The 20,442-nt window shown below is 43.9% G+C and overlaps 3 protein-coding genes across 25 annotated transcripts in view; all 3 read left to right on the forward strand.

Annotated features, from left to right (window-relative positions):
- On the forward strand, positions 1-14,283 carry MFN2 (mitofusin 2). Of its 3 annotated transcripts, XR_004500044.1 has the most exons (20): positions 93-204; positions 682-836; positions 1,349-1,527; positions 2,205-2,340; positions 2,694-2,856; positions 3,354-3,478; positions 3,787-3,895; positions 3,988-4,095; positions 4,413-4,566; positions 4,808-4,875; positions 5,009-5,130; positions 5,453-5,579; positions 5,751-5,855; positions 6,244-6,346; positions 6,987-7,207; positions 7,338-7,487; positions 7,726-7,922; positions 8,333-8,467; positions 9,081-9,214; positions 14,183-14,283. XR_004500044.1 is itself a non-coding variant. In XM_015648450.2 (19 exons), the coding sequence occupies exons 3-19, from the start codon at positions 1,353-1,355 to the stop codon at positions 9,148-9,150; spliced, it is 2,268 nt and encodes a 755-aa protein (XP_015503936.1). In that variant the 5' UTR covers positions 1-82; positions 682-836; positions 1,349-1,352; the 3' UTR covers positions 9,151-12,075. The 3 variants fall into 3 exon arrangements, 2 of the variants coding, with proteins under 2 accessions (XP_015503936.1, XP_015503935.1); XM_015648450.2 differs by lacking the exons at positions 93-204; positions 14,183-14,283 and adding an exon at positions 1-82 and having other exon boundaries at positions 9,081-12,075; XM_015648449.3 differs by lacking the exon at positions 14,183-14,283 and having other exon boundaries at positions 9,081-12,075.
- MIIP (migration and invasion inhibitory protein) lies at positions 14,183-20,220 on the forward strand. The gene is made up of 10 exons (XM_015648344.2): positions 14,183-14,284; positions 14,407-14,578; positions 15,079-15,543; positions 16,171-16,273; positions 16,702-16,813; positions 17,020-17,084; positions 17,520-17,649; positions 18,019-18,115; positions 18,943-19,047; positions 19,343-20,220. Exons 2-10 carry the CDS (start codon positions 14,408-14,410, stop codon positions 19,376-19,378), a joined length of 1,284 nt encoding a protein of 427 aa, XP_015503830.1. The 5' UTR covers positions 14,183-14,284; position 14,407; the 3' UTR covers positions 19,379-20,220.
- TNFRSF8 (TNF receptor superfamily member 8) overlaps positions 19,659-20,442 on the forward strand; it is a 21,776-nt gene continuing 20,992 nt past the window's right edge. For all 21 annotated transcript variants that reach the window (XM_015648341.2, XM_033519233.1, XM_015648324.2 and 18 more), the window contains exon 1: positions 19,659-19,770. The gene's annotated coding sequence lies outside the window, so the exon portion shown is untranslated. The remainder of the gene's footprint in view (positions 19,771-20,442) is intronic.

Consider the following 20,442-nt stretch of genomic DNA (forward strand, 5'->3'; position numbering starts at 1 on the left):
CGGCGATGACGTAACGTACCCGCGCCTCCCGCGCGACGGCGCCGCGGAGTGACATGGCGGCTGTGTGGGAGCGGCGGTGAAGGTGAGCCCCGGGCGGGGCCGGGTTGGGCCGAGGAGACCCGGAGCTGCTCCAGGCCGGACCAGTCTCTCTGAGGGTCGCCTTCAGAGAAGCAGGGATAGGGACAGGGACAAGGGCAGGGACGGGTGAGTGTCCGACCCTCTGGGGCGGGGTCCTGAGGGGGGGCGAGGCAGGTACGAGGAGGGCGCTTCCCGCCCTTTTCTGCCGCCCCGAGGGCTGAGGGAGAGGCGGTGTCCGTCCGGAGCGTCAACCCAGCGCATTCTCTGGGCACCGGGATGGCGGGGAAGCACAGCCCAGAGCATCCCTGGGCCATTACAGGATGGAGGGGGAGCGGAGCCTGGGGCATTCCCCGGGCACACCGAGATGGAGGGGGAGCAGGGCCTGGAGCATTCCCCGGGCACACCGGGATGGCGGGGGAGCGGAGCCTGGAGCATCCCTGGGGCATTAGGGAGCGGAGCCCGGAGCATCCCAGGGCATACCGGGATGGCGGGGGAGCGGAGCCTGTGGCATTCCCCGGGCACACCGGGATGGGATGGCGGGGGAGCAGAGCCCGTGAGGAGCTCGGTAGCCTGTGTCCCTCATCCGCGGTCACTCTGCCACAGGGGTGGAGACCGGCTGGACTCGGCGCCGCTGAAGGAGCTGCGGGACGGAGTGCGGCCGGGGCGAGGGAGAAGGCAGGGCAAACTGCTGCCATTTGTCTTCGAGAGGGCCTCAAGCTGGCCATGCCTGACTTGTGAAAACGTAACTCATCCTGAAAGTAAGCGGAGGATGGGGAGGAGTGATCACTGCAAGCCTGTTTATTGGAAGGGAGAAAGAGTTTTAGGTTTTTTTCCTGATACATGAGTTGTATGAACTGGAACAATTTCTTTGTGAAGGAAAGAAGATAGTTCTTAAAATGTAGATTTATCTAGTTCATGTAAAGATGCTTAGTTGGATCACAGAATCATGGAACGGTTTGGGTTGGAAGGGACCTTAAAGATTATCTAGTTCCACTCCCTGCTAGAGGCAGGAGCACATTCTGCCAGACCAGGTGGATCAAGTCCTGTCCAACCTGGCCTTGAGCACTTCCAGGGATGGAGTAGCCACAGCTCCACTGTGAAACCTGTGCCAGGGCCTTCCTACCCTCACAGGGAAGAATTTCTTCCCAATATCCCATCTAACCCTGCCCTCTCTAAGTGGAAAGCTTTTCCCCTTTGTCCTGTCACTACACCCCCTTGGGTAGCTGTTGACACTTGGTGACACTGGTCTTTACTGGATTTTTCCCTGTAGCGCAATGTCCCTGCTGTTTACTCGTTCCAACCCAATAGTTGCAGTGAAGAAGGATAAAAGACACATGGCTGAGGTAAATGCTTCTCCACTTAAACATTTTGTCACTGCAAAGAAGAAAATCAATGGTATCTTTGAACAGTTGGCTGCATACATCAACGAGAGCTCCTCATTCCTAGAAGGTAAGCTGAGTTCTTGAGCTATGAGTGTGTAACAGTGCTCTGCCATGTAAGATTTCCCCCAAAACATGCACCAAACCCCCTCAAGTCAGTCAAATGGCACTGCTAAATCTGTGCTTATTTATACATGTGTGTCTGTCTATACAGTCATGTTTGTAAGAGAAACTGAAATTTGTTTTGTTGAATTTGGGTGGAGTTCAGTTTCTTATTTTGAAGATGAGAAGTTCATACATGTTAAGAAATGGAGCTATGGTTGATTTTTATGCTTGGGAGTTTTTTAATTAATTACACAACCCCAAGAGGGTTTTTTTGCCTATAATCCTTTAAATATTCTTGCCTGAACACATCATTGCTACTGACATGTAACGTATGCCAGTAATTGGCTTTAACAGCTTAAGACACAGACAGATTTTATCTCTAAGGGTGCTGGACTGTTTGCAGTGTTGGCTGTTCTGTTCGAGGCTGTCCCATGAATGGGAATGGTTGAGATACACAAAGGAGTCCAGCTGATAAATGCTATTGTAGAATTGCTTCAGGGTGTCACTGCCTATGTCAGGATCACTCACGTGAGCTGTGGGACACAGATAAATGTTCAGTGTTACCATCACAGAGAGAGGTTTCACCCAGGACTGACCCAGATGGCTTCTGGCATTCAGAGACATGATCTATTTTGATTTTAGAAACACACAAGAATGCAGAGCTTGATCCTGTCACCACAGAAGAGCAGGTACTGGAAGTCAAAGGCTACCTGTCAAAAGTCAGTGGTATTAGTGAAGTGTTGGCAAGACGGCATATGAAAGTTGCTTTTTTTGGGAGGTGAGTTAAGTGTTTGTGTTGCCTACACCCCCTATTCAGTAAAGCATTTGAGTACTGTAGCTGGCAAAAAATACTAATATAAGCACCAGCACTTTAGCTTCTGCTTGTAATGTCCACATCCCTGATACAGGTGCTCTTGTAAATTTGAAATAAATGTTGTATCATGTAAATCTTCAATTTGAAGAATTCTTAAAATAGGGAAATAGAAAAGTCTTTTTTGCAGGTTGCCTCTGGCACCTAAATTGTTAATGGCTCTGATACAGCTTGGCTTTAGAGAACTTGCTTTTGTAATATCGAAATGAGCACACCTGGCTCATTGGAAACCCGAAACATTGTCCTTAATCTGACTGCAGGACAAGCAATGGGAAGAGCACTGTGATAAATGCCATGCTGTGGGACAAAGTTCTTCCTTCAGGAATTGGACACACCACCAATTGCTTCTTGCGTGTGGAAGGGACAGATGGACATGAGGCTTTCCTGCTGACAGAAGGCTCAGAGGAAAAGAAGAGTGTTAAGGTACAATTTCCTTAAGCATAAGGTTAAGGATAAGAACTCTTCAGAAATGTCAGAAAAGGGATGAAAAAATATAAGAAATTTCACAGCTAAGAATTGTAATCATTAAAGGAGATGAAGATTGTTAGATGTAGGAAGTAAGGAATGAAGCAGGTTGCAGGATGGGGACTTGTTCATTTTATGGAAGAGATTGATATGTTGCATTTATCAACGATAGCCTGGAACAATGACTCAGGAAGTTCTGAGCCTTGTATAACTGTTGGAATCACAGACTCGATAATTCCTCTGTAGCATTTCCTGAGAGGAGAAATCTCTCATAAACTCTCACTAGCAGTTGACCTTTTACTAGGACACTCAAGGTTTTATGTGAAAAACCTTCCAGAGAGAAAATAATTTGAACTTTAGCTTTATCTCAAATTGTCTGTGAACAGCCCTGAAGAGAGGTTAATTGTGTTAGTGGGTCTTGGCATGCAGGAAATATTGTTTCCATCTTTTTGCAGACAGTAAACCAGCTGGCTCATGCCCTTCATCAGGATGAACATCTGAATGCTGGCAGCTTAGTCAGTGTAATGTGGCCCAATTCCAAATGTTCTCTCTTAAAGGACGACCTGGTGCTGATGGACAGGTGAGAAATAGCTTTCTTTCCTTCCCTGCTTATCACAGACTAATTAGGAAAATGTTTTCAAATATATATTTAACAAACATCAAGGGAATTGACCCTGTTCTAATCTGAGACAGTGACCAAAGTCCCTTGTTGTAATTAACAGTGTGATTTTCTTGGTCGTTACTTCCTGTTAGCCTGTAGTTTGTCACCTCAGGGCAGTGTAGCTCAGACATGGGAAATTAATGCTCTGAAAAACTCTTGTTAACTTTTTAAATTCGGTTTTTGCTGTATTCACAGCACAGTAATGTCTCATTTCTCTTTACTGTTAGCCCTGGCATTGATGTAACCACAGAGCTGGACAGCTGGATTGACAAATTCTGTCTCGATGCTGATGTATTTGTCCTGGTGGCAAATTCTGAATCAACGTTGATGCAAACTGTATGTGCAAGTCCACTTGTTCAATGAATTTGGCTAAAGGTTAAAAATATTTGACATATTAATCTAAAGAGGTGTTGTTTCATTTTCCTTAGGAGAAGCAGTTCTTTCACAAGGTGAATGAACGTCTGTCTCGACCCAATATATTTATTTTAAATAATCGTTGGGATGCATCTGCCTCTGAACCAGAATATATGGAAGAGGTTTGTGATGTGTTTAAACTAATTCTCTTTGCATGGATATCATGGAGTCTGTTTTGACTCTGGTCCTTGGGGATCAGTACTATGTGTGATTGTTTTACTGGTTGGATTTTTATCATCTTAGTGTGGAGATTAGAGGGAACATAGAATGGTGATCAGGACATGACTCTTGAAATTTCTGAGCAGGAAATCAAGAGTCTCACAGGGGCCCTTTGAAATGAGATAACTTCAGATAGGGCATTTGGGTGCCTGGTCTAACCTTTAAGAGATGGATAATGTGGATTTAACTGCACGTGTGGTTTATCATGGTTATCCCACAGGTGCGCCGGCAGCACATGGAGCGGTGCACCAGTTTCCTGGTGGATGAGCTGGGTGTGGTGGATCGAGCCCAGGCAGGGGATCGGATTTTCTTTGTGTCTGCAAAAGAAGTGCTGAATGCCAGGATTCAGAGGGCTCAAGGGATGCCAGAAGGAGGTGAGGAAAACTAGCAGAAATTTACCATTGACTTACAGAGAAGAAAATAGAGAGTATCTTGTTTCAAAAAATGTATGAAACTGGGGAAGGCCAAATTATTAATAAGGCAATCACAACAGAAGGGGTGATTTAGTAGCACTTTTGCATTGGCTTCAGTGTAAAGCAAGAGCATTTCCTGATATCCAACATCTGATTGCTTTCTCAAAATTTAAGTGGTTGTTTTGTGTGTTCCTTCTCTCAGGTGGAGCATTGGCAGATGGATTTCAAGTAAGAATGCTTGAATTTCAAAGCTTCGAGAGAAGGTTTGAGGTGAGCATTGCGTGTGCTGACCTTTAGGTTAGATTTTACTCCTGAAAGACTGGCACTTGTGGGGACACATTTTGGAAAGCTGTGTTAGTATGGTCCTGCCTGCTGCTAATCTTGGGCTGCCTTTTGTACACAGGAATGTATCTCACAGTCAGCAGTAAAAACAAAATTTGAGCAGCATACGGTGAGAGCGAAGCAGATTGCGGAAGATGTTCGCCTCATCATGGACTCTGTGCATGTTGCTGCCCAGGAACAGCGGTGAGAGCTGATGCTTGGTGCTTGCATAACTGAAGTTTGTATTCTGGGAGAGATGCAAGGGAATGTGAGCATTTGAAATGCAAAGTAGAATACAGTGTGTTTGAGAGCAGGAAGGACACGTATTGGTGGTCTTGCTTCTAGTGAATTATGGAAGTATTGGGAAAAGGACCTTATTTTTGTCCTGTGCCATGACTGTGTAATGTGTTGCAGATATTTTGTTACTAGGCAGGAAAATCTGCCTTATTTCTGGAATTCAAATATATTTATAGATCAAAAATGTATTTATCTGGCATTTTGATGGACAGGGCTTTTTTTCCACCAGAGTTTACTGTCTGGAAATGCGAGAGGAACGTCAGGATCGCCTAGGTTTTATTGACAAACAGCTGGAGCTCCTTACTCAAGACTACAAGCGGAAAATCAAACAAATCACTGAAGAGGTGGAAAGGCAGGTAAGGAGGAGTGTCTGCAGAAAACTGGATTGTCTGAAATGGCTGCCAGCATGGTGGGGAAAATGTGCAGTGCTGACAAAGCTTTGAAGTACTAGAACTGTGGGAGTTACAGATGGGAAGGGGAGAAAAGCTTTCAGAAGCTCTATTTTCTCTCCTATGCTGTTTCCCTAGGTGTCAAATGCAATGGCAGAAGAAATCAGACGGCTTTCAGTGTTGGTAGATGAATACCAAGCAGACTTCCATCCATCTCAAGTAGTTCTTAAAGTCTACAAGAGTGTAAGTGATGTTTGCTTTAGCAATTTAAGAGACCTTTTTTAGCTCTGATTAATTGTGCCAGCTCATTGAGATGCTTAACAGTCTTCCAACTAGAATATGAACTAGAGCTTTAGTTTTTTAATAACCTCAGTAATAAATTGATTCACATTATATAGACTGAACAGAACTTTTCTTGAACTAAAGAGTCCATGTGAAATTTTTTTGATTTGCCTTTTCATCCCCTTCACTGAAAAATGGGGGGAGTATGAAATTAATGCCAGAACACTGGGCAGACAGATTGTGCCCTCCTTTTCTGGGAGGGTCTTTTTAACTAGTAAGCTCTAGCACCTTCAGCCTGCATCTTAGCCATGTTTATTCTAATCTTAATAACCCTCTCTTTCTTTGTCAGGAGCTGCATAAACACATAGAGGAAGGCCTGGGCCGTAACATGTCAGATCGTTGCTCCAGTGCTATCACAACTTCCCTGCAGACAATGCAGCAAGAAATGATAGGTCAGTTCCACAGGCAATATTGCCCTTTCTCTTCCTTTGAATTGCAGTGCAAAATAACTAGGTGGATGTTCTGGGTTTCTCATTAATTCAATGGCTGATGTGCAGCTGGCTCCAACTTGAGGAATAATACTGTTGTGTTGAGGATTAATTCTGTGTCTGAACTTGTGCAGTGATTTCCTAAGGAATATGTACAGTCACAGTGTAATCCTCATGACAGAGAGGAGCTCTGGCTTTGGAAATTTGGGAGATTCTTACACCAAATCCTAACGAAATACAAATGACTTGTAACTAGGTGCCTGTCTGAGTATGGGACTAAGGTGCCTAAAGACTTGCAGAACTGGGTTTCAGATTTTGTTTTCCAAGATTTTGCTAATCTGTAAACTTCACCAGCTACCTGTAAGGATTTTGGAGGGTCTGTGGAAAGATTTCCTTCTGGGTTGGTCTGAAGAACCAAGAATTGAATACTAATTGATGATGTTTCTCTTACTTTGCAACATTCTTGGCTTGTGAAATTTAATGTACTAAGTAAACTAACTGTGGAGGATGAAACAAGCCATAAGCACCCTGATATGGAATATGAGACCTGTTAATTCTTGTGAACTCAACAGCCATTTTCTGCATGTTTTTGTTTTCTGTGTAGATGGTTTAAAACCCCTCCTCCCAGTCTCTGTGCGGGGCCAGATGGATATGTTAATTCCTCGGCAGTGCTTCATGCTCAGCTATGATCTGAACTGTGACAAGCTTTGTGCTGACTTCCAGGAGGATATAGAATTCCATTTCTCTCTTGGATGGACGATGCTGGTGAACAGATTTTTGGGACCAAAGAATGGTCGTCGGGCCTTGATGGGCTATAACGACCAGGTAGATTACCTCATTGAGCACTTGGGATAGATATTCATTATTTCAGTGGCTGCTGAACTTCCTTTGGTGGGAAGAGCAGTGGTTCACCTTTTATTCTCTGATTTTGTTTTGTCCCTGCTTTTCTAATCAGGTTCAGCGCCCTTTAACACCAGCAAATCCCAGTCTGCCTCCTTTGCCTCAGGGTTCTATGACCCAGGAAGAACTCATGGTGTCCATGGTGACTGGACTGGCCTCTTTAACTTCCCGAACTTCCATGGGGATCATTGTGGTTGGTGGTGTGGTAAGTGTGCATTCTAGGCAGCATTTTTATAACTGAAGTTGGAGCACTGATGGAAAAAGCACTTGCACTACCAAATCCTGTAGATATTTGCTATTCACAGATAGTGACCTATTTTGTCCTTTGTTCTTCCATTTGAGTATAGTGAGCTGATTTTGCAATGCTCTGTGCACCAATGTTGGGAGTGAGCATCAGTCTGAGATGATGACTGTGTAATTTCTTTTCCTTTGTGTTTCTTTAGGTCTGGAAGGCCGTGGGTTGGAGATTGATTGCTCTCTCGTTTGGCCTTTATGGGCTGCTCTATGTGTACGAGCGCCTCACCTGGACCACCAAAGCCAAGGAGAGAGCTTTCAAGAGGCAGTTTGTGGAGTATGCTGGGGAGAAACTGCAGCTCATCGTCAGCTACACGGGCTCAAACTGCAGCCACCAAGTCCAGCAGTGAGTTCCCTGTATTCCTTATGGAAATTCTGTTGTTTGGGGTTTTTTTTTAATGCTATTCCTTGTTAAAAATGAAGATAACTAAAATTAAAAAATAAAGATAAATAAAGATTCCTTGTTAAAAATAAAGATAACTTCATGCTGAATTCTAGATTTAAAAAAATGTAATGACACATATTTTAGAATAATATTACTTTTATTTTGACTATGTAGTGTTTGGGTGCTGTTAGGCATTAGTCTTAATGTACTTCCATGCCTCAAATCAAAATGCTCTGACATATTCTTGTGCAGAAGTGGAAAGATGAGTGTCTGAGTCACAATACCATCATCCCATTCATCAAAAGGATTTATTCCTTGAATGTGCTGCTTGATCTTGCTTTCCATCATATTCAACTCTTCTTGTTTCATAGAGAGCTTGCTGGAACGTTTGCTCATTTGTGTCAGCAAGTGGATGTCACACGGGAGAATCTTGAGCAAGAAATTTCTGCCATGAATAAAAAAATTGAAGTTTTGGATTCACTGCAGAGCAAAGCAAAACTGCTCAGGTGAGATTTGATTATTCCATACAGTTGTTTTTCATGTGATTGCCCCAGGATGTTCATATGAGCTGTAGTTCAGTTCATTCTGTCTTTGTCATAGCACTTGATGTGCAGGTGTCAGCATTTTTCCCTACCAAGTAATGTTCCCTTTCACTAGGTACTTTCCTATGGACTGTTGACAGTCATTTCAAGCTTCTGTCTCACAAACCACCTTTTTCTTCCTGTTTTTTATTTGTTTGGAATTACAGTTCCTTCCCAATTATGAAAACATACAGTCTTCCACTCCTACAAGCTCCTTCAGGCCCTTAAAAAATTACACAAAAATTCTTGCCTTCACCTTTGTATGCAGTTATCTGCAGAGGTTGTTGGGAAGATTTCTTCAAACATTCCTTACCTACACAGTAAGACCAGTGTGAAGTTGTGTCCAAGATCTCTGAACCTCAGAGCTTAGGGACTGACAGCAGGCAAGCATTCTTGACCTGCAAGGAATGGCAGCAGCCTTTTGGAATGAACCTCTGGCACTCCATGTCTTGCCATGTACTTGTTTTTGTTGCACTTCTTTCTGACTGGCTTGAGAAGAGCTGTTTCATTCACCTAACAAAACTTTCTGTCCTTGCAGGAACAAAGCAGGTTGGCTTGACAGCGAGCTCAACATGTTCACACATCAGTACCTGCAGCAAAGCAGATAGTGTGAGAAGAAGAGAGAAACAAGAGTTTTCCTTCAGTCCTCTCTTAATTACTGCAGAGAACATGGTGGGTGATGGAATTCCCTAAAGGGTATGAGCAAGAGCACATCGCTGTGTTTCCAGTTGCTGTGTGAACAGTAGGATTCTGCTTCCCTGTTCTGTGTCCCACCTCTAAACACTAGCTGTTAATAACTCTTCTTTTTCCTTGTGAGACCAGCCTACTTGAGGAGGAGTGTGTGCTTTATACATTTACAGGGGGCTTTTACTGTACTTCATTTTGCTTTAAACAAATTTAAAGCAGTCAAGCAAATGTTTGTCAAGTTGAAAGTTATTCTGACACATCTTTATGGAGTCATTTGTTTTACTTCATAAAGACAAAACTTTTGACTTCTAAGCCCCAGGTTGATGTATGTGTGACAAGCAGCTGTTTGACTAAACACAGATCCCACACACACAGACGTGATGGTTTCACAAAGCATTTATAGCCCACGCAGGCTTGTCTCTGAGGTTAATATTCCATTATTCTAGAACATAACAGAAAATCACAATGTCCCTTCATAGAAAGGTTTATTGCTCTCAGGATGCTTAAACCTGTGAACAAAACCCAGTTCTCTTCTGGAGCAAGAGGGACTAAGATTTTGCTTTGGTAATCTTAGTGGAGTTAGTTTCTTCCTCTTAAGAGCTCTTTAATAACACAGTCCTGCCCATTTCCTCTCATGGACAAATAGTTTGCAAGGACAGAACTAGTTCCTGTGAAGGAGCTAATTTGGAATAATTTGGCAGTTTGTTGAGGAGGAAAACCAGGAGAGAGAAGCTAGTTGACAGAATGTAAAGCACTGCACTATGAGCTCAGTTGATGAATGTGGGTTTTCTTTGGAAAAGCACAGCTGTGTTTCTGGAAGCAGGCCTGTGGAATTCCATTACCACTATTTGGCCACAAGATCAGCATGTGGATTTCACACTGTAAGAGATGTTGCTTCATGTAGAGTTCCCACAGGATGTTACAGTCCAGGCAGCAATAGGATTTGATATGTTTCTCTTCTGTTAAAAGTACCAGAACATGCTGGCAAGTACAGCTCCTCTGGGGTGGGGGAGTCGTGGTCTTGTAGGTCATGCCAGGTCAAGAATGGCTTAAAGCAACTTGTTTTTTTTTTCAATACATTTTTTATTTACAAATACATGAAATAAATTGTTGATTTTTGCCCTGATGCATTTGGAGTATAATGTTTGGTAATTGTAAGGACTTGAGTCTCTTCCTGTTGGTATTGACAAGAGAAGAAATTATTGCTGATTTTAGAAACCTGAGTAGGATTAAGTTCCTCTATTGCAAGCTTCTTTTCCTCTTTGTGGGTCAATATTTTGCCATGTGTTGGTTATAATCTTTCTGTTGCCTACAAAATGTCAGAGGAATCCAGGATCAGATCCTGTAGTTCTGAGGTTAGTGACAACCTAAATTTCTTCAACATCACACACAGAATATGGGCTATTTTTGATCAGGTCCCAGCTGAATTCAGAATTACTGAGCAGTGAGGTGTTTTTCTTATTGACAAAGAGACTTTTCCCTTGGAAATGGCTTTAGGAGTTCTCCTTCATGCTCAGGTGTGAATATATGCACCTGTGATAAGTCCTATGTTTTTCATATCAGGGAAGTTTCAGAAAGAAGCTGCCTGATACTTGAGGGAATAAAAATAGTGAAATGTCAGTAACTACTTCTTAGGTAAGGCTATTCTGAGATTTGCAGAAAGACTTGAAGTGTTTTGATTGTGTAGGAGCTGGTGGTGAGACTCTTTCATCCCTGGAATGCAGAAAGGAAACAAACCTTTCCCTTCCAGTAGAGTGCTTTGACTCCAACTCAAACTGAAAAGCTGTTTATATCAGAAAGTTTTTTTGACCCTGACTGGGTTCCTCAGGCATCCACCAGGATGGGAATATAGATTTGCAAGAAAGAAATTCAAATCCTTTCTTCTGGAAGTGTGTACTCTGAGCTTGTGCTGAAGTATATTGGAGTAAGTGGAATCACCTAGTCTTACTCTACTGTAGGTCTGGTTGAAAAAATTTGAATCTTTAGTCTCTCAAGATGTCACATACACAGTTATAATAAGCTATGTTCTGTTCTATTCAGTTGAAATCTTAAGTTCATCCCTAATACACAAGGATATTGTCAATTCCAGGTCAAGGCAGAGGATGATGTACTACTGCTCAGCAGCTCATGACTACTTGAAATGCTGACCTTGCTTTTGAAGAGGTAGTGTTAGCATCTCCTCAGTGGGCCCTTAGGGGAAATCTGATAAATGAGTTGATCTTTAAGCCAGTGTCTTATCTGTGAAGGGAAAAGAGATTGGTGGGTTCTTAGAACCCAGTGTCTTGCTGCTGTGTGTGTGTGACTCTCCTCAGGACGAGGTGCTGTCAGCATTCTCACTGCAGAGCTGAAGCCTAACCTACAGAACGGGGGAAAAGAACCACTTGAACTTTTTCAGAAGCAAAGCTGCTAACATGTGTGGGTGTAGCCCTTGTCCTGGAAGCCCAAGTGATCAAGAATCAAACTTTTAACAGACAGGCCTATAAGCTGGATTTGTCTGAAACAAATTACAGCTGTACTTCTTTAATTGAGAGTGGTGGAAGAATGAACACTATCACGAGGAGTTTGTTCTCTTCTGATTTTTATGAAGAATGCTAAACTATTCCATAAAACACGTAATTCCAAAAACAGTCTTCCCCAAAGTCCCATTAGAGAAGGTCAGCTACATGCACTTTTATCTTATTGCTGCTACTTACTTTTCCTGTTGCATTATGTTGATGGAGCTCTTTGAAATACTCTTACCAGTGAGGTTTCTCTCTGCTGTATTTAAGGTGATAAATTTGCATGAGTTAGTCCTGTAACAGTGCTGTAAACAATGGAAACCAAAATAAAAATTAATTGGAAAAACATTTCTCCTGATGTGTCCTGCATGTTGTGATACAGTGTAAGATTCTCAGCTTACATCAGTATGTATAGCTTTGCTGCTTTGTGATACTGAATTGCATGTTTGACAATTCTTTCAAAACTTTTTCTGTGTTCTTACTTTGAAAATTAACAAGGAGACCAGTGATACTGAATTGTCGGATAGAAAATTTTACTTGTACTAAAATTGTGGTATTGAATCAATGATTTCTGGAGAACATTGTAGGAAATAATAGTGAGGATTCAGTTTCAGCGGCCTGCAAGTGGGGTAGATCAGTACCTCAGCTGTTAAACTACACCGGGCGGGTTAGAAAAGAGCAGATTTCCCGTGCCAAGTTTTACAAACAGCTTCCTTTGGTCTGTGGAGCTGCTGGGGGTGTACACCCCTTCCGCTACGGAGCGTTGGGGCGGGCTCCTGCCGCCAGGGCCGGCTCCGGAGCGGCTCCCCCGCCTCGTCCCGGCCGACACATCTAGATGTGTATAAGAGACAGGCTCGGGCCCGGCTCCCCCGGCTCGGGCCCGGCTCCCCCGGCTCGGGTCCGGCTCCCCGGCTCGGCCCCGGCTCCCCTGCTCGGCCCGGGCATCCCCGGCTCGGGCCCGGCTCCCCCGGCTCGGGTCCGGCTCCCCGGCTCGGCCCCGGCTCCCCTGCTCGGCCCGGGCATCCCCGGCTCGGGCCCGGCTCCCCCGGCTCGGGCTCGGCTCCCCCGGCTCGGGTCCGGCTCCCCGGCTCGGGCCCGGCTCCGAAGCGGTGAGGGCGGTGCAGGTGGGCCGGGAAACGCCGCAGGGCCTGGCGGGACTCGCGGGCTCCCCACACGGAGAGAGGGGAGGGCTCAGCGTTCTCTGCCGGCTGCCCCTTCTCCTCCTGGAAAAGAACGGGGAATTTTACATTTCTCGGGCTCTTCCCCCTTCCTCGTGACCTTGGGAGGCCGGTGTTGAACAGCTTCCTCGCGGGGAGGGAGCTCTCAGCTCCCGAGACAGCCCTTGTTTATTTCTAACTGCGGGAGGCGAAGCTCCTTATCACAAAGGTTTCAAATTAGAGCACTTCCATAAGCTTGAGCCGCGGGGTTGGGCATGAAGGACTTGTAGATTGTGCCAAGAGTGGACCTCATCTGGTAAAACCCTTCCAGAAAGTCCCTCGACTGATGTTATTTTCAGAGTATTTGCTTTCTGATGAGCAATGATGAGAGGATGCTCATCAAAGCCATTAGCTTTGTCCTGTAAAGGCTGTGAGAACTACTCATAAAATTTGTTTTTTTAAAAAAATAGTTTTTTCAAGTTGTCTCAGATTTAGTGCCTCAACACTGCTATTTCTATTTTTGTGTTCTCTCCCTTATTTTTTGTAAGAAAGAGATATTGTAGTTGATTGTTAGCACTGCTCTCACTGCTGTTGTACCGCATGTGCATTTGATTCTTCATGTCCAGTCACCAGGGCAGCAGACACAAAAACAAATCAGATGAGCTTTGCAGTAGTTTTTGGGGATCCTTGCGAACAAAAGGTCCCAGAGAAGCACATTGTTTTCTTGAGAACATAATTTATCAGTGTGGGAGTTTGGGTTTAGGGTTTGCAGCTGTTTTATTTAAAAATCCACTTTCTGCAAATTTAGAGGAGCTCGTGATATTGTAAAGATGTTGAACCTTTCAGTCAAACTATGCTTTATTTATTTATCCATTTCACCTCCCCCTTTTAATAAAAGGGCATCCCTTTGTGGGATTTAATTTAATTAATCTGTGGGGTTGGAATTGCCAGAATCTGTAGTCCTGGGTCATAGTTGAGCCTTTTGGAGCCTTCCTGCCCAGGGAACATGGAAGACAGATTTGACTCTCTATTTCTTTTGGATGTAGCAGATGCATTCATATTAATTAGTTATATTTTGAACTTATGAGCATCCTGGTGTTGCCACAATATAAATTTCAATGCTTCAAAGGAACATTACAGCAGAATTAAGTATGTCCTGAATAACAGCCTCTAAACCAAATGTCTTTTATTTAGTTTTTTGATGGGAATTTTTCATGTTTACTGTTTCCTCTGTCAGAGTTTCTTTCCTCTGTTAATTCAGCTCCCAGTTTCTGAGTACATATACAAATATTTGACAGTATATCCAAGGGGAGAGAAGCATCTGGTGGTGCTGGTTCTGAGCATAAGGAGCTTTGAGACTGGCTGATTTCTCAGGAGCAGGAGTCAACATTTCAACAGCTGTAAGTATTTTTTTAGGAGAACTCCCCTGAAAGTGATTTCACCTGTGTCTGCTTCTTCACTTAATGTAGTGAATTTCTATAGTTCACTCTTCCTCTGGCTTTACCTTAAATTTTCTTTGTAGGATGGACTTAGAGCTCCTGAAGAGGCTGCGCCAGGTCAACCAGGACCTTCTACAAAGGCTGAAAATGAAGCAGGAAGAGATCAGAAAGAGACTTCCCAGCAAGCAACTCCTTCCAGCATCTCTTCATAGCAGTACAGCTGCTGACAGATGTGTCCCCTTGCCCAGGAGAGTGGTAAGTGTGGTGTCTGTGCTAGAAATTCAGGGAAGAAAATGGGATTCTGTGACAGCAGCTCTGCCTGTGCTGTGGTGTGGTCACAAGAGACATATGGATATGAAAGAGCTCTTAGAAATTGGTATGTGGAATATGGAGTCTGTTAAAAAAGTAACTGCCCTTTGGATATTGTTTGTTCTGTGGTCTCAATCTGTTCTTCTGGCAAAGGGTTTGGAGATCAGTTCCTGCCTAAGAAAGGCGAGTTTCTTCTTGCAAGATAGGAATGAACACTGTGGAACAAGGGCTGAAAGTTCATTGGTTCCTCAAATTGGGAAAAGCTGCATTTAGGTGGAAGTGGATCTCTTACACTCTCCAGAACATAAGGATTTTTCTTTTTCCCCCACAGGAATTTAAAAGAGGGAACAGACTAGAATGAGAGATTGATTTAGTGAGAGAAATGTTACTAAAAGTATTTGTAGTCTGATTGATGCTGTGTGTTAAGAGATTCTCTGTCCTTACAGAAGGAAAATCAGGTTGATGCAGTAAAGTCTGCAGCTGATCCTGGAATAATGGTGATTGTGGAACCTAGACCTGGCCCCAGTTCATCTCTTAATCACACCAGCAGTGACAGAGGGCTACAGCAACAACAAACAAGGACACAGGAAGGAGCAGGTTTCGATTCCAGCTTTCCTGGGAAAGAGAAGAATGTTACACCAGTGCCTACAATTGTTATGTGTGGCAGAGAAATCTCCAGAGTAGAGGGGGATGGCCATGCTCAAGGAAGACCAGAGAAAGAATCCTCTTTCCTGGGACCTGGAGAGAACAGAGAACAGTCTGCTCTGCCACATGGTTCCCAAGAGAAAACTCATCCAGGGCCGTCACTGAGCAGAAAGCAAAATAAAGAGAGCAGTGAGCAGCACGTGGTCATCAGAGGGCCCCATGTCCCTACATCAGTCCTGCTGACATCTCAGTCCAAAGAGTTGAAGGTAAGTGTTAAAACAATGCTTTGCTTATTTTCCTAAGTCAACAGAATGATGGGGAGAAAGGGCCAGGAGAATGTTACCTGCTCTATTCCCACTGTGTAAATTGGAAGTTGGGGTCAGAACTGTTCCCAGCTATAGCAGCCAGGGGCTGTTGGCAGTTTGTTCAGGCCCTGCTTTCCTTAACCAGTGAACTGAGACCAGAAATCCATAACATTTCACTTTGAAGTTCCTGTCTTCTGCATGTGTTATCCACGTGCTGAGGGAGAACAGGCAGGTGCAGTGCTGCTGTTCCACAGTTTGTCTCCTTAGGCATGAAGGGCAGGCCCTGGTTCTGATCATCCTCCAAGGTTGCCTCATCTTTGGGGATGTGTGTAGCAGCTCAGCATTTTGTTTAAAGCACTGAAAAATCCTGCCTTACTTGGACAAGTCCCTGCCTCCTCTTTCTCTTTTATTTATTGACAAGACAAAGGGCTGCTGAGCAAATTACTGGTAGAGGCATAGATAGAATCCAGTTTCAAACTAAGGCACAGCTGTCCTGTCTGAACAGCTGCCACTTGTCCCCTCAGCTGTACCTCTGAATGTCCTGTCAGGTGATTAGGAAGTCACAATTTATGAATTGTTTTCTTTCAGAAGGAAGCTTCTCATGTGACTTCACAGCCTGACCCTGAAGAAGATGCCATAAGTGTCAGCAGCTGCTCTTCCCATCCTTTCCTGGGCTATGATTGGATTGCAGGTGAATCCTAACTCTGAGGCAAAAGTGTGATGTGGTTCTATTAAGAGTTAAAACCGTTTATGACCCCTTTGAGGTGTGATGGCACTGCTGTCCTAGGGCCAATGGAGCAAGTCCCAGCAAAGGGACAGCTTTGTTTGAGGCCCCTCTCCAGACTAGAGGTGACCTGTGCTCACCTGGAGTGGTGGAGTGGCAGTGGTATGGGAATCCAGGCAGCAAATGGCAAAGGTGAGGTCAGAAGGGATACCAAATACCTGGAATGAATAAATGCAATAAGGGACCCAAACCGCACAGTAAACCTCTGGTTTGATGTGATGTTCTGCCCTTCTCATTATCATTATTTTGTTTTGACTGTATCTTGTGAGTCTTGCTTTGATACTTTCCCAAATTTTGTAAATCACTGAACTTTCCTCTTTCCTTGGTGTTCTCAGGGCTCCTTGATATAAAGTCTTCAGTCACAGAAGAATCTGAGCAATACTTCACTGAGCTGCAGGAGTTCAGACAGTCCAACAGAGAAAGCTGTGTTCATCAGCAGGACCTGGAGTAAGGGGGAATGAGGAAGGGTTGAAGCAGCAATTTTCAGTAATCCCTGTAGTAATGAGAACCATAGTCTGGTTGGAACAGGACATTGCAAGCTTAGTTTTGAGGGTCTTTATTTACCCTCCCAGTCATGTGTGCTTGGAAAAGGCAGTGCTGTTCAGAGGGCCAGCCCCTCTGTCACTAACTGGTTTTCTTGTGTGTTTCTTTAGGCCCAAGGCTCTGGATTGCACAGGTCCTGAACAGGAACTGGATTTGATAACTGGTTCTCATAAGTGTAAGATCATTTTTCTTCCTGGTGCAATTTCTGTGAATAAACAACTAAGCTGTCTTTACCTGTCATCCTGAGAGAGCACCACATCATGTAAGACCAGCAAGAATGTGTTGTTTTCAGCTGCAGCTTTCCAACCAGATTCAACTTCCTACTCCAAAGATACTTGAGTCTTCTAGGGATCCTCTCTCAATGCCATTTTAACTTGTCAGGGTTTCTTGTAATTGGCTAATGCTTTGTTCCTAAATTGAAGAGGTTGAAGTTTTGGTTTTGCTTTTTAGGAACTTACTTGGGGACAGGAAATATGTAAGATATTTCAGGAAAAGCAGCTCTTTTTATAGAATGCAGGTGTGGCACTGTGACAGAGCACAGCTTTTTTGGCTGGGTTCAGGCACCCTGTGACAAACAAGAACTACACTGAAGGTTTGTTGCTCCGTGCAGGTGTTTACTGTTACCGGTTAAACCAGCGCCTCTTCACCATCCCTGTGGATTCAGAATCTGCCTGCCATGTGTGTAAGATGCCACGTACCCACCAGCCCTCAGGGACACTGGAAGAGCCAACACATGTCAGGTAAATAATTACTGCTTTGTAACAGGCACAGCTCAAGGAAACAAGGGAAGAAAAAGCTGATCAGGTGAAGGGGAAAAGAGCATCCTAACAGGTCTGTAGAACAGAAGTTCTGCTCTTTCCAAACAGAGATCTCTTGCTTAAAGATCCTTACTGATCTTCTCTATAAGCATGAACAGTCTTGAAATCAATGACAAATGCATGTTTTGTCTGAATTTGGCCCAGAATCTGAATGTAGACGTGAAGTGTCTACTGCCCTAATCCAAAATGGTTCACTTTGGGGCTAGACCCTTGGTTTCTGAGTGGGAAGGCGTGCAGATTCCCTGTGCCATGGCAGAGGTGTAGGCAGTTCCTTCCCTTGTGTGCTTCCAGGGTCAGCATTCCCAGCTCTGCCCTTTTGCCAGCCTACAAGTACAAAGCCCATCGCAGGAGGAGCTTTGAGCCGGCCGATGATCTAGCGCTGCCTTCGGTAAGTCACTGTCTTCCTGTTGATGGCACAACCCCAGCTGCTCCTTGCTTCATAGAAAGCAAGATTTCAAGAAGGAAAGAGAATCTGGGACTCATTCCCTTGGCAGAGCTTCCACTAGAATTCTTGTCCTGCATGGGTGAGATACCCAGAACATCCTTTGATGTGCTCTGAGTTCATGCCTTTGTGTGAGGGACATAAAGTGTATATGATATTTCCAGTGCTTTACACTGCACAAAGGAAAGTTCCATGAGGAGCTGTATCCTTTTGGGGCAGATATGCCTGACTTGTTTCAGGCATTGGCCTCTCAACATGATGAAGCACAGCTAAGAGTGCCTCTATTTGTTTCCACAGATGTTAAGGAGTCTGAAAGGCAAGTGTCTATGAAGTGTTCACAAAATCAGTAGTGGCAAGGGTGGATTTAAAACTGCTGTTGTATTGCTGATCCTGTATTCCAGCCAGTAGTCAGTGCTGCAAGCAGTATTGCTAATCTAACCTAGCCCAGGCCTAGAGGTTTCCAGGGAAGAGGTGGGAGGAAGCTTGATTTTGAGGTTTAGGGAACTGGATGAGTCAGCTGAGACAAGTTCAGAGGGGTCAGATACTTGAGTTCACAAAGTGAAAAGATCAGTTTAGAAAGCTGGAAGAGGGGACAGCTGTGTAGTTCTCATTTATTTGAGATTTCATTTATTTAAAAATGTAAACATTTAAAAAAAATATTTAAAATAATAGATTAATTACTCACTTAAACCTCCCTCTGCAAAAGTTAGTTCTAAATAATAACAGGCCACAATAGATAAAAAAGGGTAAAGCATTCCTATCTATTTTCACAGCATTGCTTGGCTGGCTGGGAGAATATGGTCCCTTCCAGCAGCACCCTGCTCAGCAGTTTGGATCTACGAGCCTCACTGGAAGAGAAGCCTTCTCCCTGTCCTGTGGTAAGCACAGCCTCCAGAGCCCCAGGAGATGTTGGGAGTTCACAGATGGAAACTGTGGCCCCATCTCTAAAGGGTGTGATGATTATTGAGGGCTGAGCAAACGAAAATGCCTGGAGGAGTCTCTCCTTTACACTGCTGGGAAATGTTTTCCTTCTGCTGATTGGTGTGTGCAGAGAAAAAAGGGCAAATGGAGCTGAGTTACAGGCAAAAAGCTGTTCAGCTCACCAGTCTTCATCAAAATGGGAAAAGTCACTTTGGCATTCTTTGATTAATATCCTCTTTATTTGGGTTTCAGGTTCCTGTCCAGGGTGTCAGGAGAAGCCAGAACTGACCAGTTTCTACACCTGCCTCACTTGGCACACCTGAGGTTTAGCAGAGCAAACCAGGACCAAAGACAGCAGCTCTCAGTTCCCTCAACACTCTGGACCACTGATTGCCTTGGGAAAGGGCTGGGCACAGCACATGGAAACAACTGAGAAACAAAGATATTTGGATAAAAATAAACCTCTGGACTGATTTTCCCCAGTTTTCATAGTCATGCAGTGAGCAGCCAATATACAGATCTGAGTTTGTACAGTCCACTGTGTTCACTTTGCATTTTTTGCCTTTTACAGCTACTTCTGAGCAGCTGCCTGAGGCTGGATAAAGTCATGTCCAGGATCAGTAGTGCATCTCCCACCTCAACTGAGTAACCAGCAGTGTAGCATTAACTCTGAATTAATGGTGAGGAATTGGCCTGTGAAGGGCCTGGCTCAGTGCAGGGACACAAATACGTTTATTTCCAAATATTTGAAACATGACACACAATTTTCTAGTGCCTTAAACTTGAGTTCTTCAATAATTTGTAAAAATTTTTAAAGTCCAGTTTATTCTCAGTGCAATGTGTGTAGCTACAGTGTGTTACTTCAGAGTAACTTGGAATGTGAAAAAACACCTTAAAGTAAAATGAGATTTTATTCATCAATGAGCTGGATAATACCTTAAAATCTTTGCAAATTTTGCTTGCCTCTACTTTTCCAAGTTTTGTGGGGATAAACCTAAAAAGCATTTTCTAATTTTTAAATTGTACCAAACCAAACTACTTCACATAGAATGTGATTTGTTTAACTTCATGGACCAATCTTATTTTTCTTGTCTGGAAACAATAAAACTGATATTTTGTTTTACTTTGAATTTTCTGAAACAGAAATTCCTGCCTCAAACATATTTTGGGGAGCTAACTTGAGAGGATGAATTTGGTTTGTGCAGCATTTCCAGGGAGAATCAGGACAGGGTGGTGTGTGGGGCTTTTTGGGGTTCTGGGTTTGGAACAATGAAATGTTTTGAGGCCAAGGATTTTCTAAGCCTCAAAATAATACAAATATTGGATTGTGTAGGCACAGAACTATGGGATAG

This window comes from Parus major, chromosome 21 (genome assembly GCF_001522545.3).
Source record: "Parus major isolate Abel chromosome 21, Parus_major1.1, whole genome shotgun sequence".
Taxonomy (NCBI): Eukaryota; Metazoa; Chordata; class Aves; order Passeriformes; family Paridae; genus Parus; species Parus major.

What these genes read in the sequence shown, in the direction of transcription:
- MIIP (XM_015648344.2), top strand. Translation starts at nt 14,408, where the DNA reads ATGGACTTAGAGCTCCTGAAGAGGCTGCGCCAGGTCAACCAGGACCTT. An exon ending in TCCCCTTGCCCAGGAGAGTG is followed by an intron (nt 14,579 to 15,078) that starts GTAAGTGTGGTG and finishes CTGTCCTTACAG; the next exon opens with AAGGAAAATCAGGTTGATGC. An exon ending in GTTCATCAGCAGGACCTGGA is followed by an intron (nt 16,814 to 17,019) that starts GTAAGGGGGAAT and finishes GTGTTTCTTTAG; the next exon opens with GCCCAAGGCTCTGGATTGCA.
- MFN2 (XM_015648450.2), top strand. Translation starts at nt 1,353, where the DNA reads ATGTCCCTGCTGTTTACTCGTTCCAACCCAATAGTTGCAGTGAAGAAG. An exon ending in TCAAGGGATGCCAGAAGGAG is followed by an intron (nt 4,567 to 4,807) that starts GTGAGGAAAACT and finishes TCCTTCTCTCAG; the next exon opens with GTGGAGCATTGGCAGATGGA. An exon ending in GCTTCGAGAGAAGGTTTGAG is followed by an intron (nt 4,876 to 5,008) that starts GTGAGCATTGCG and finishes TTTTGTACACAG; the next exon opens with GAATGTATCTCACAGTCAGC.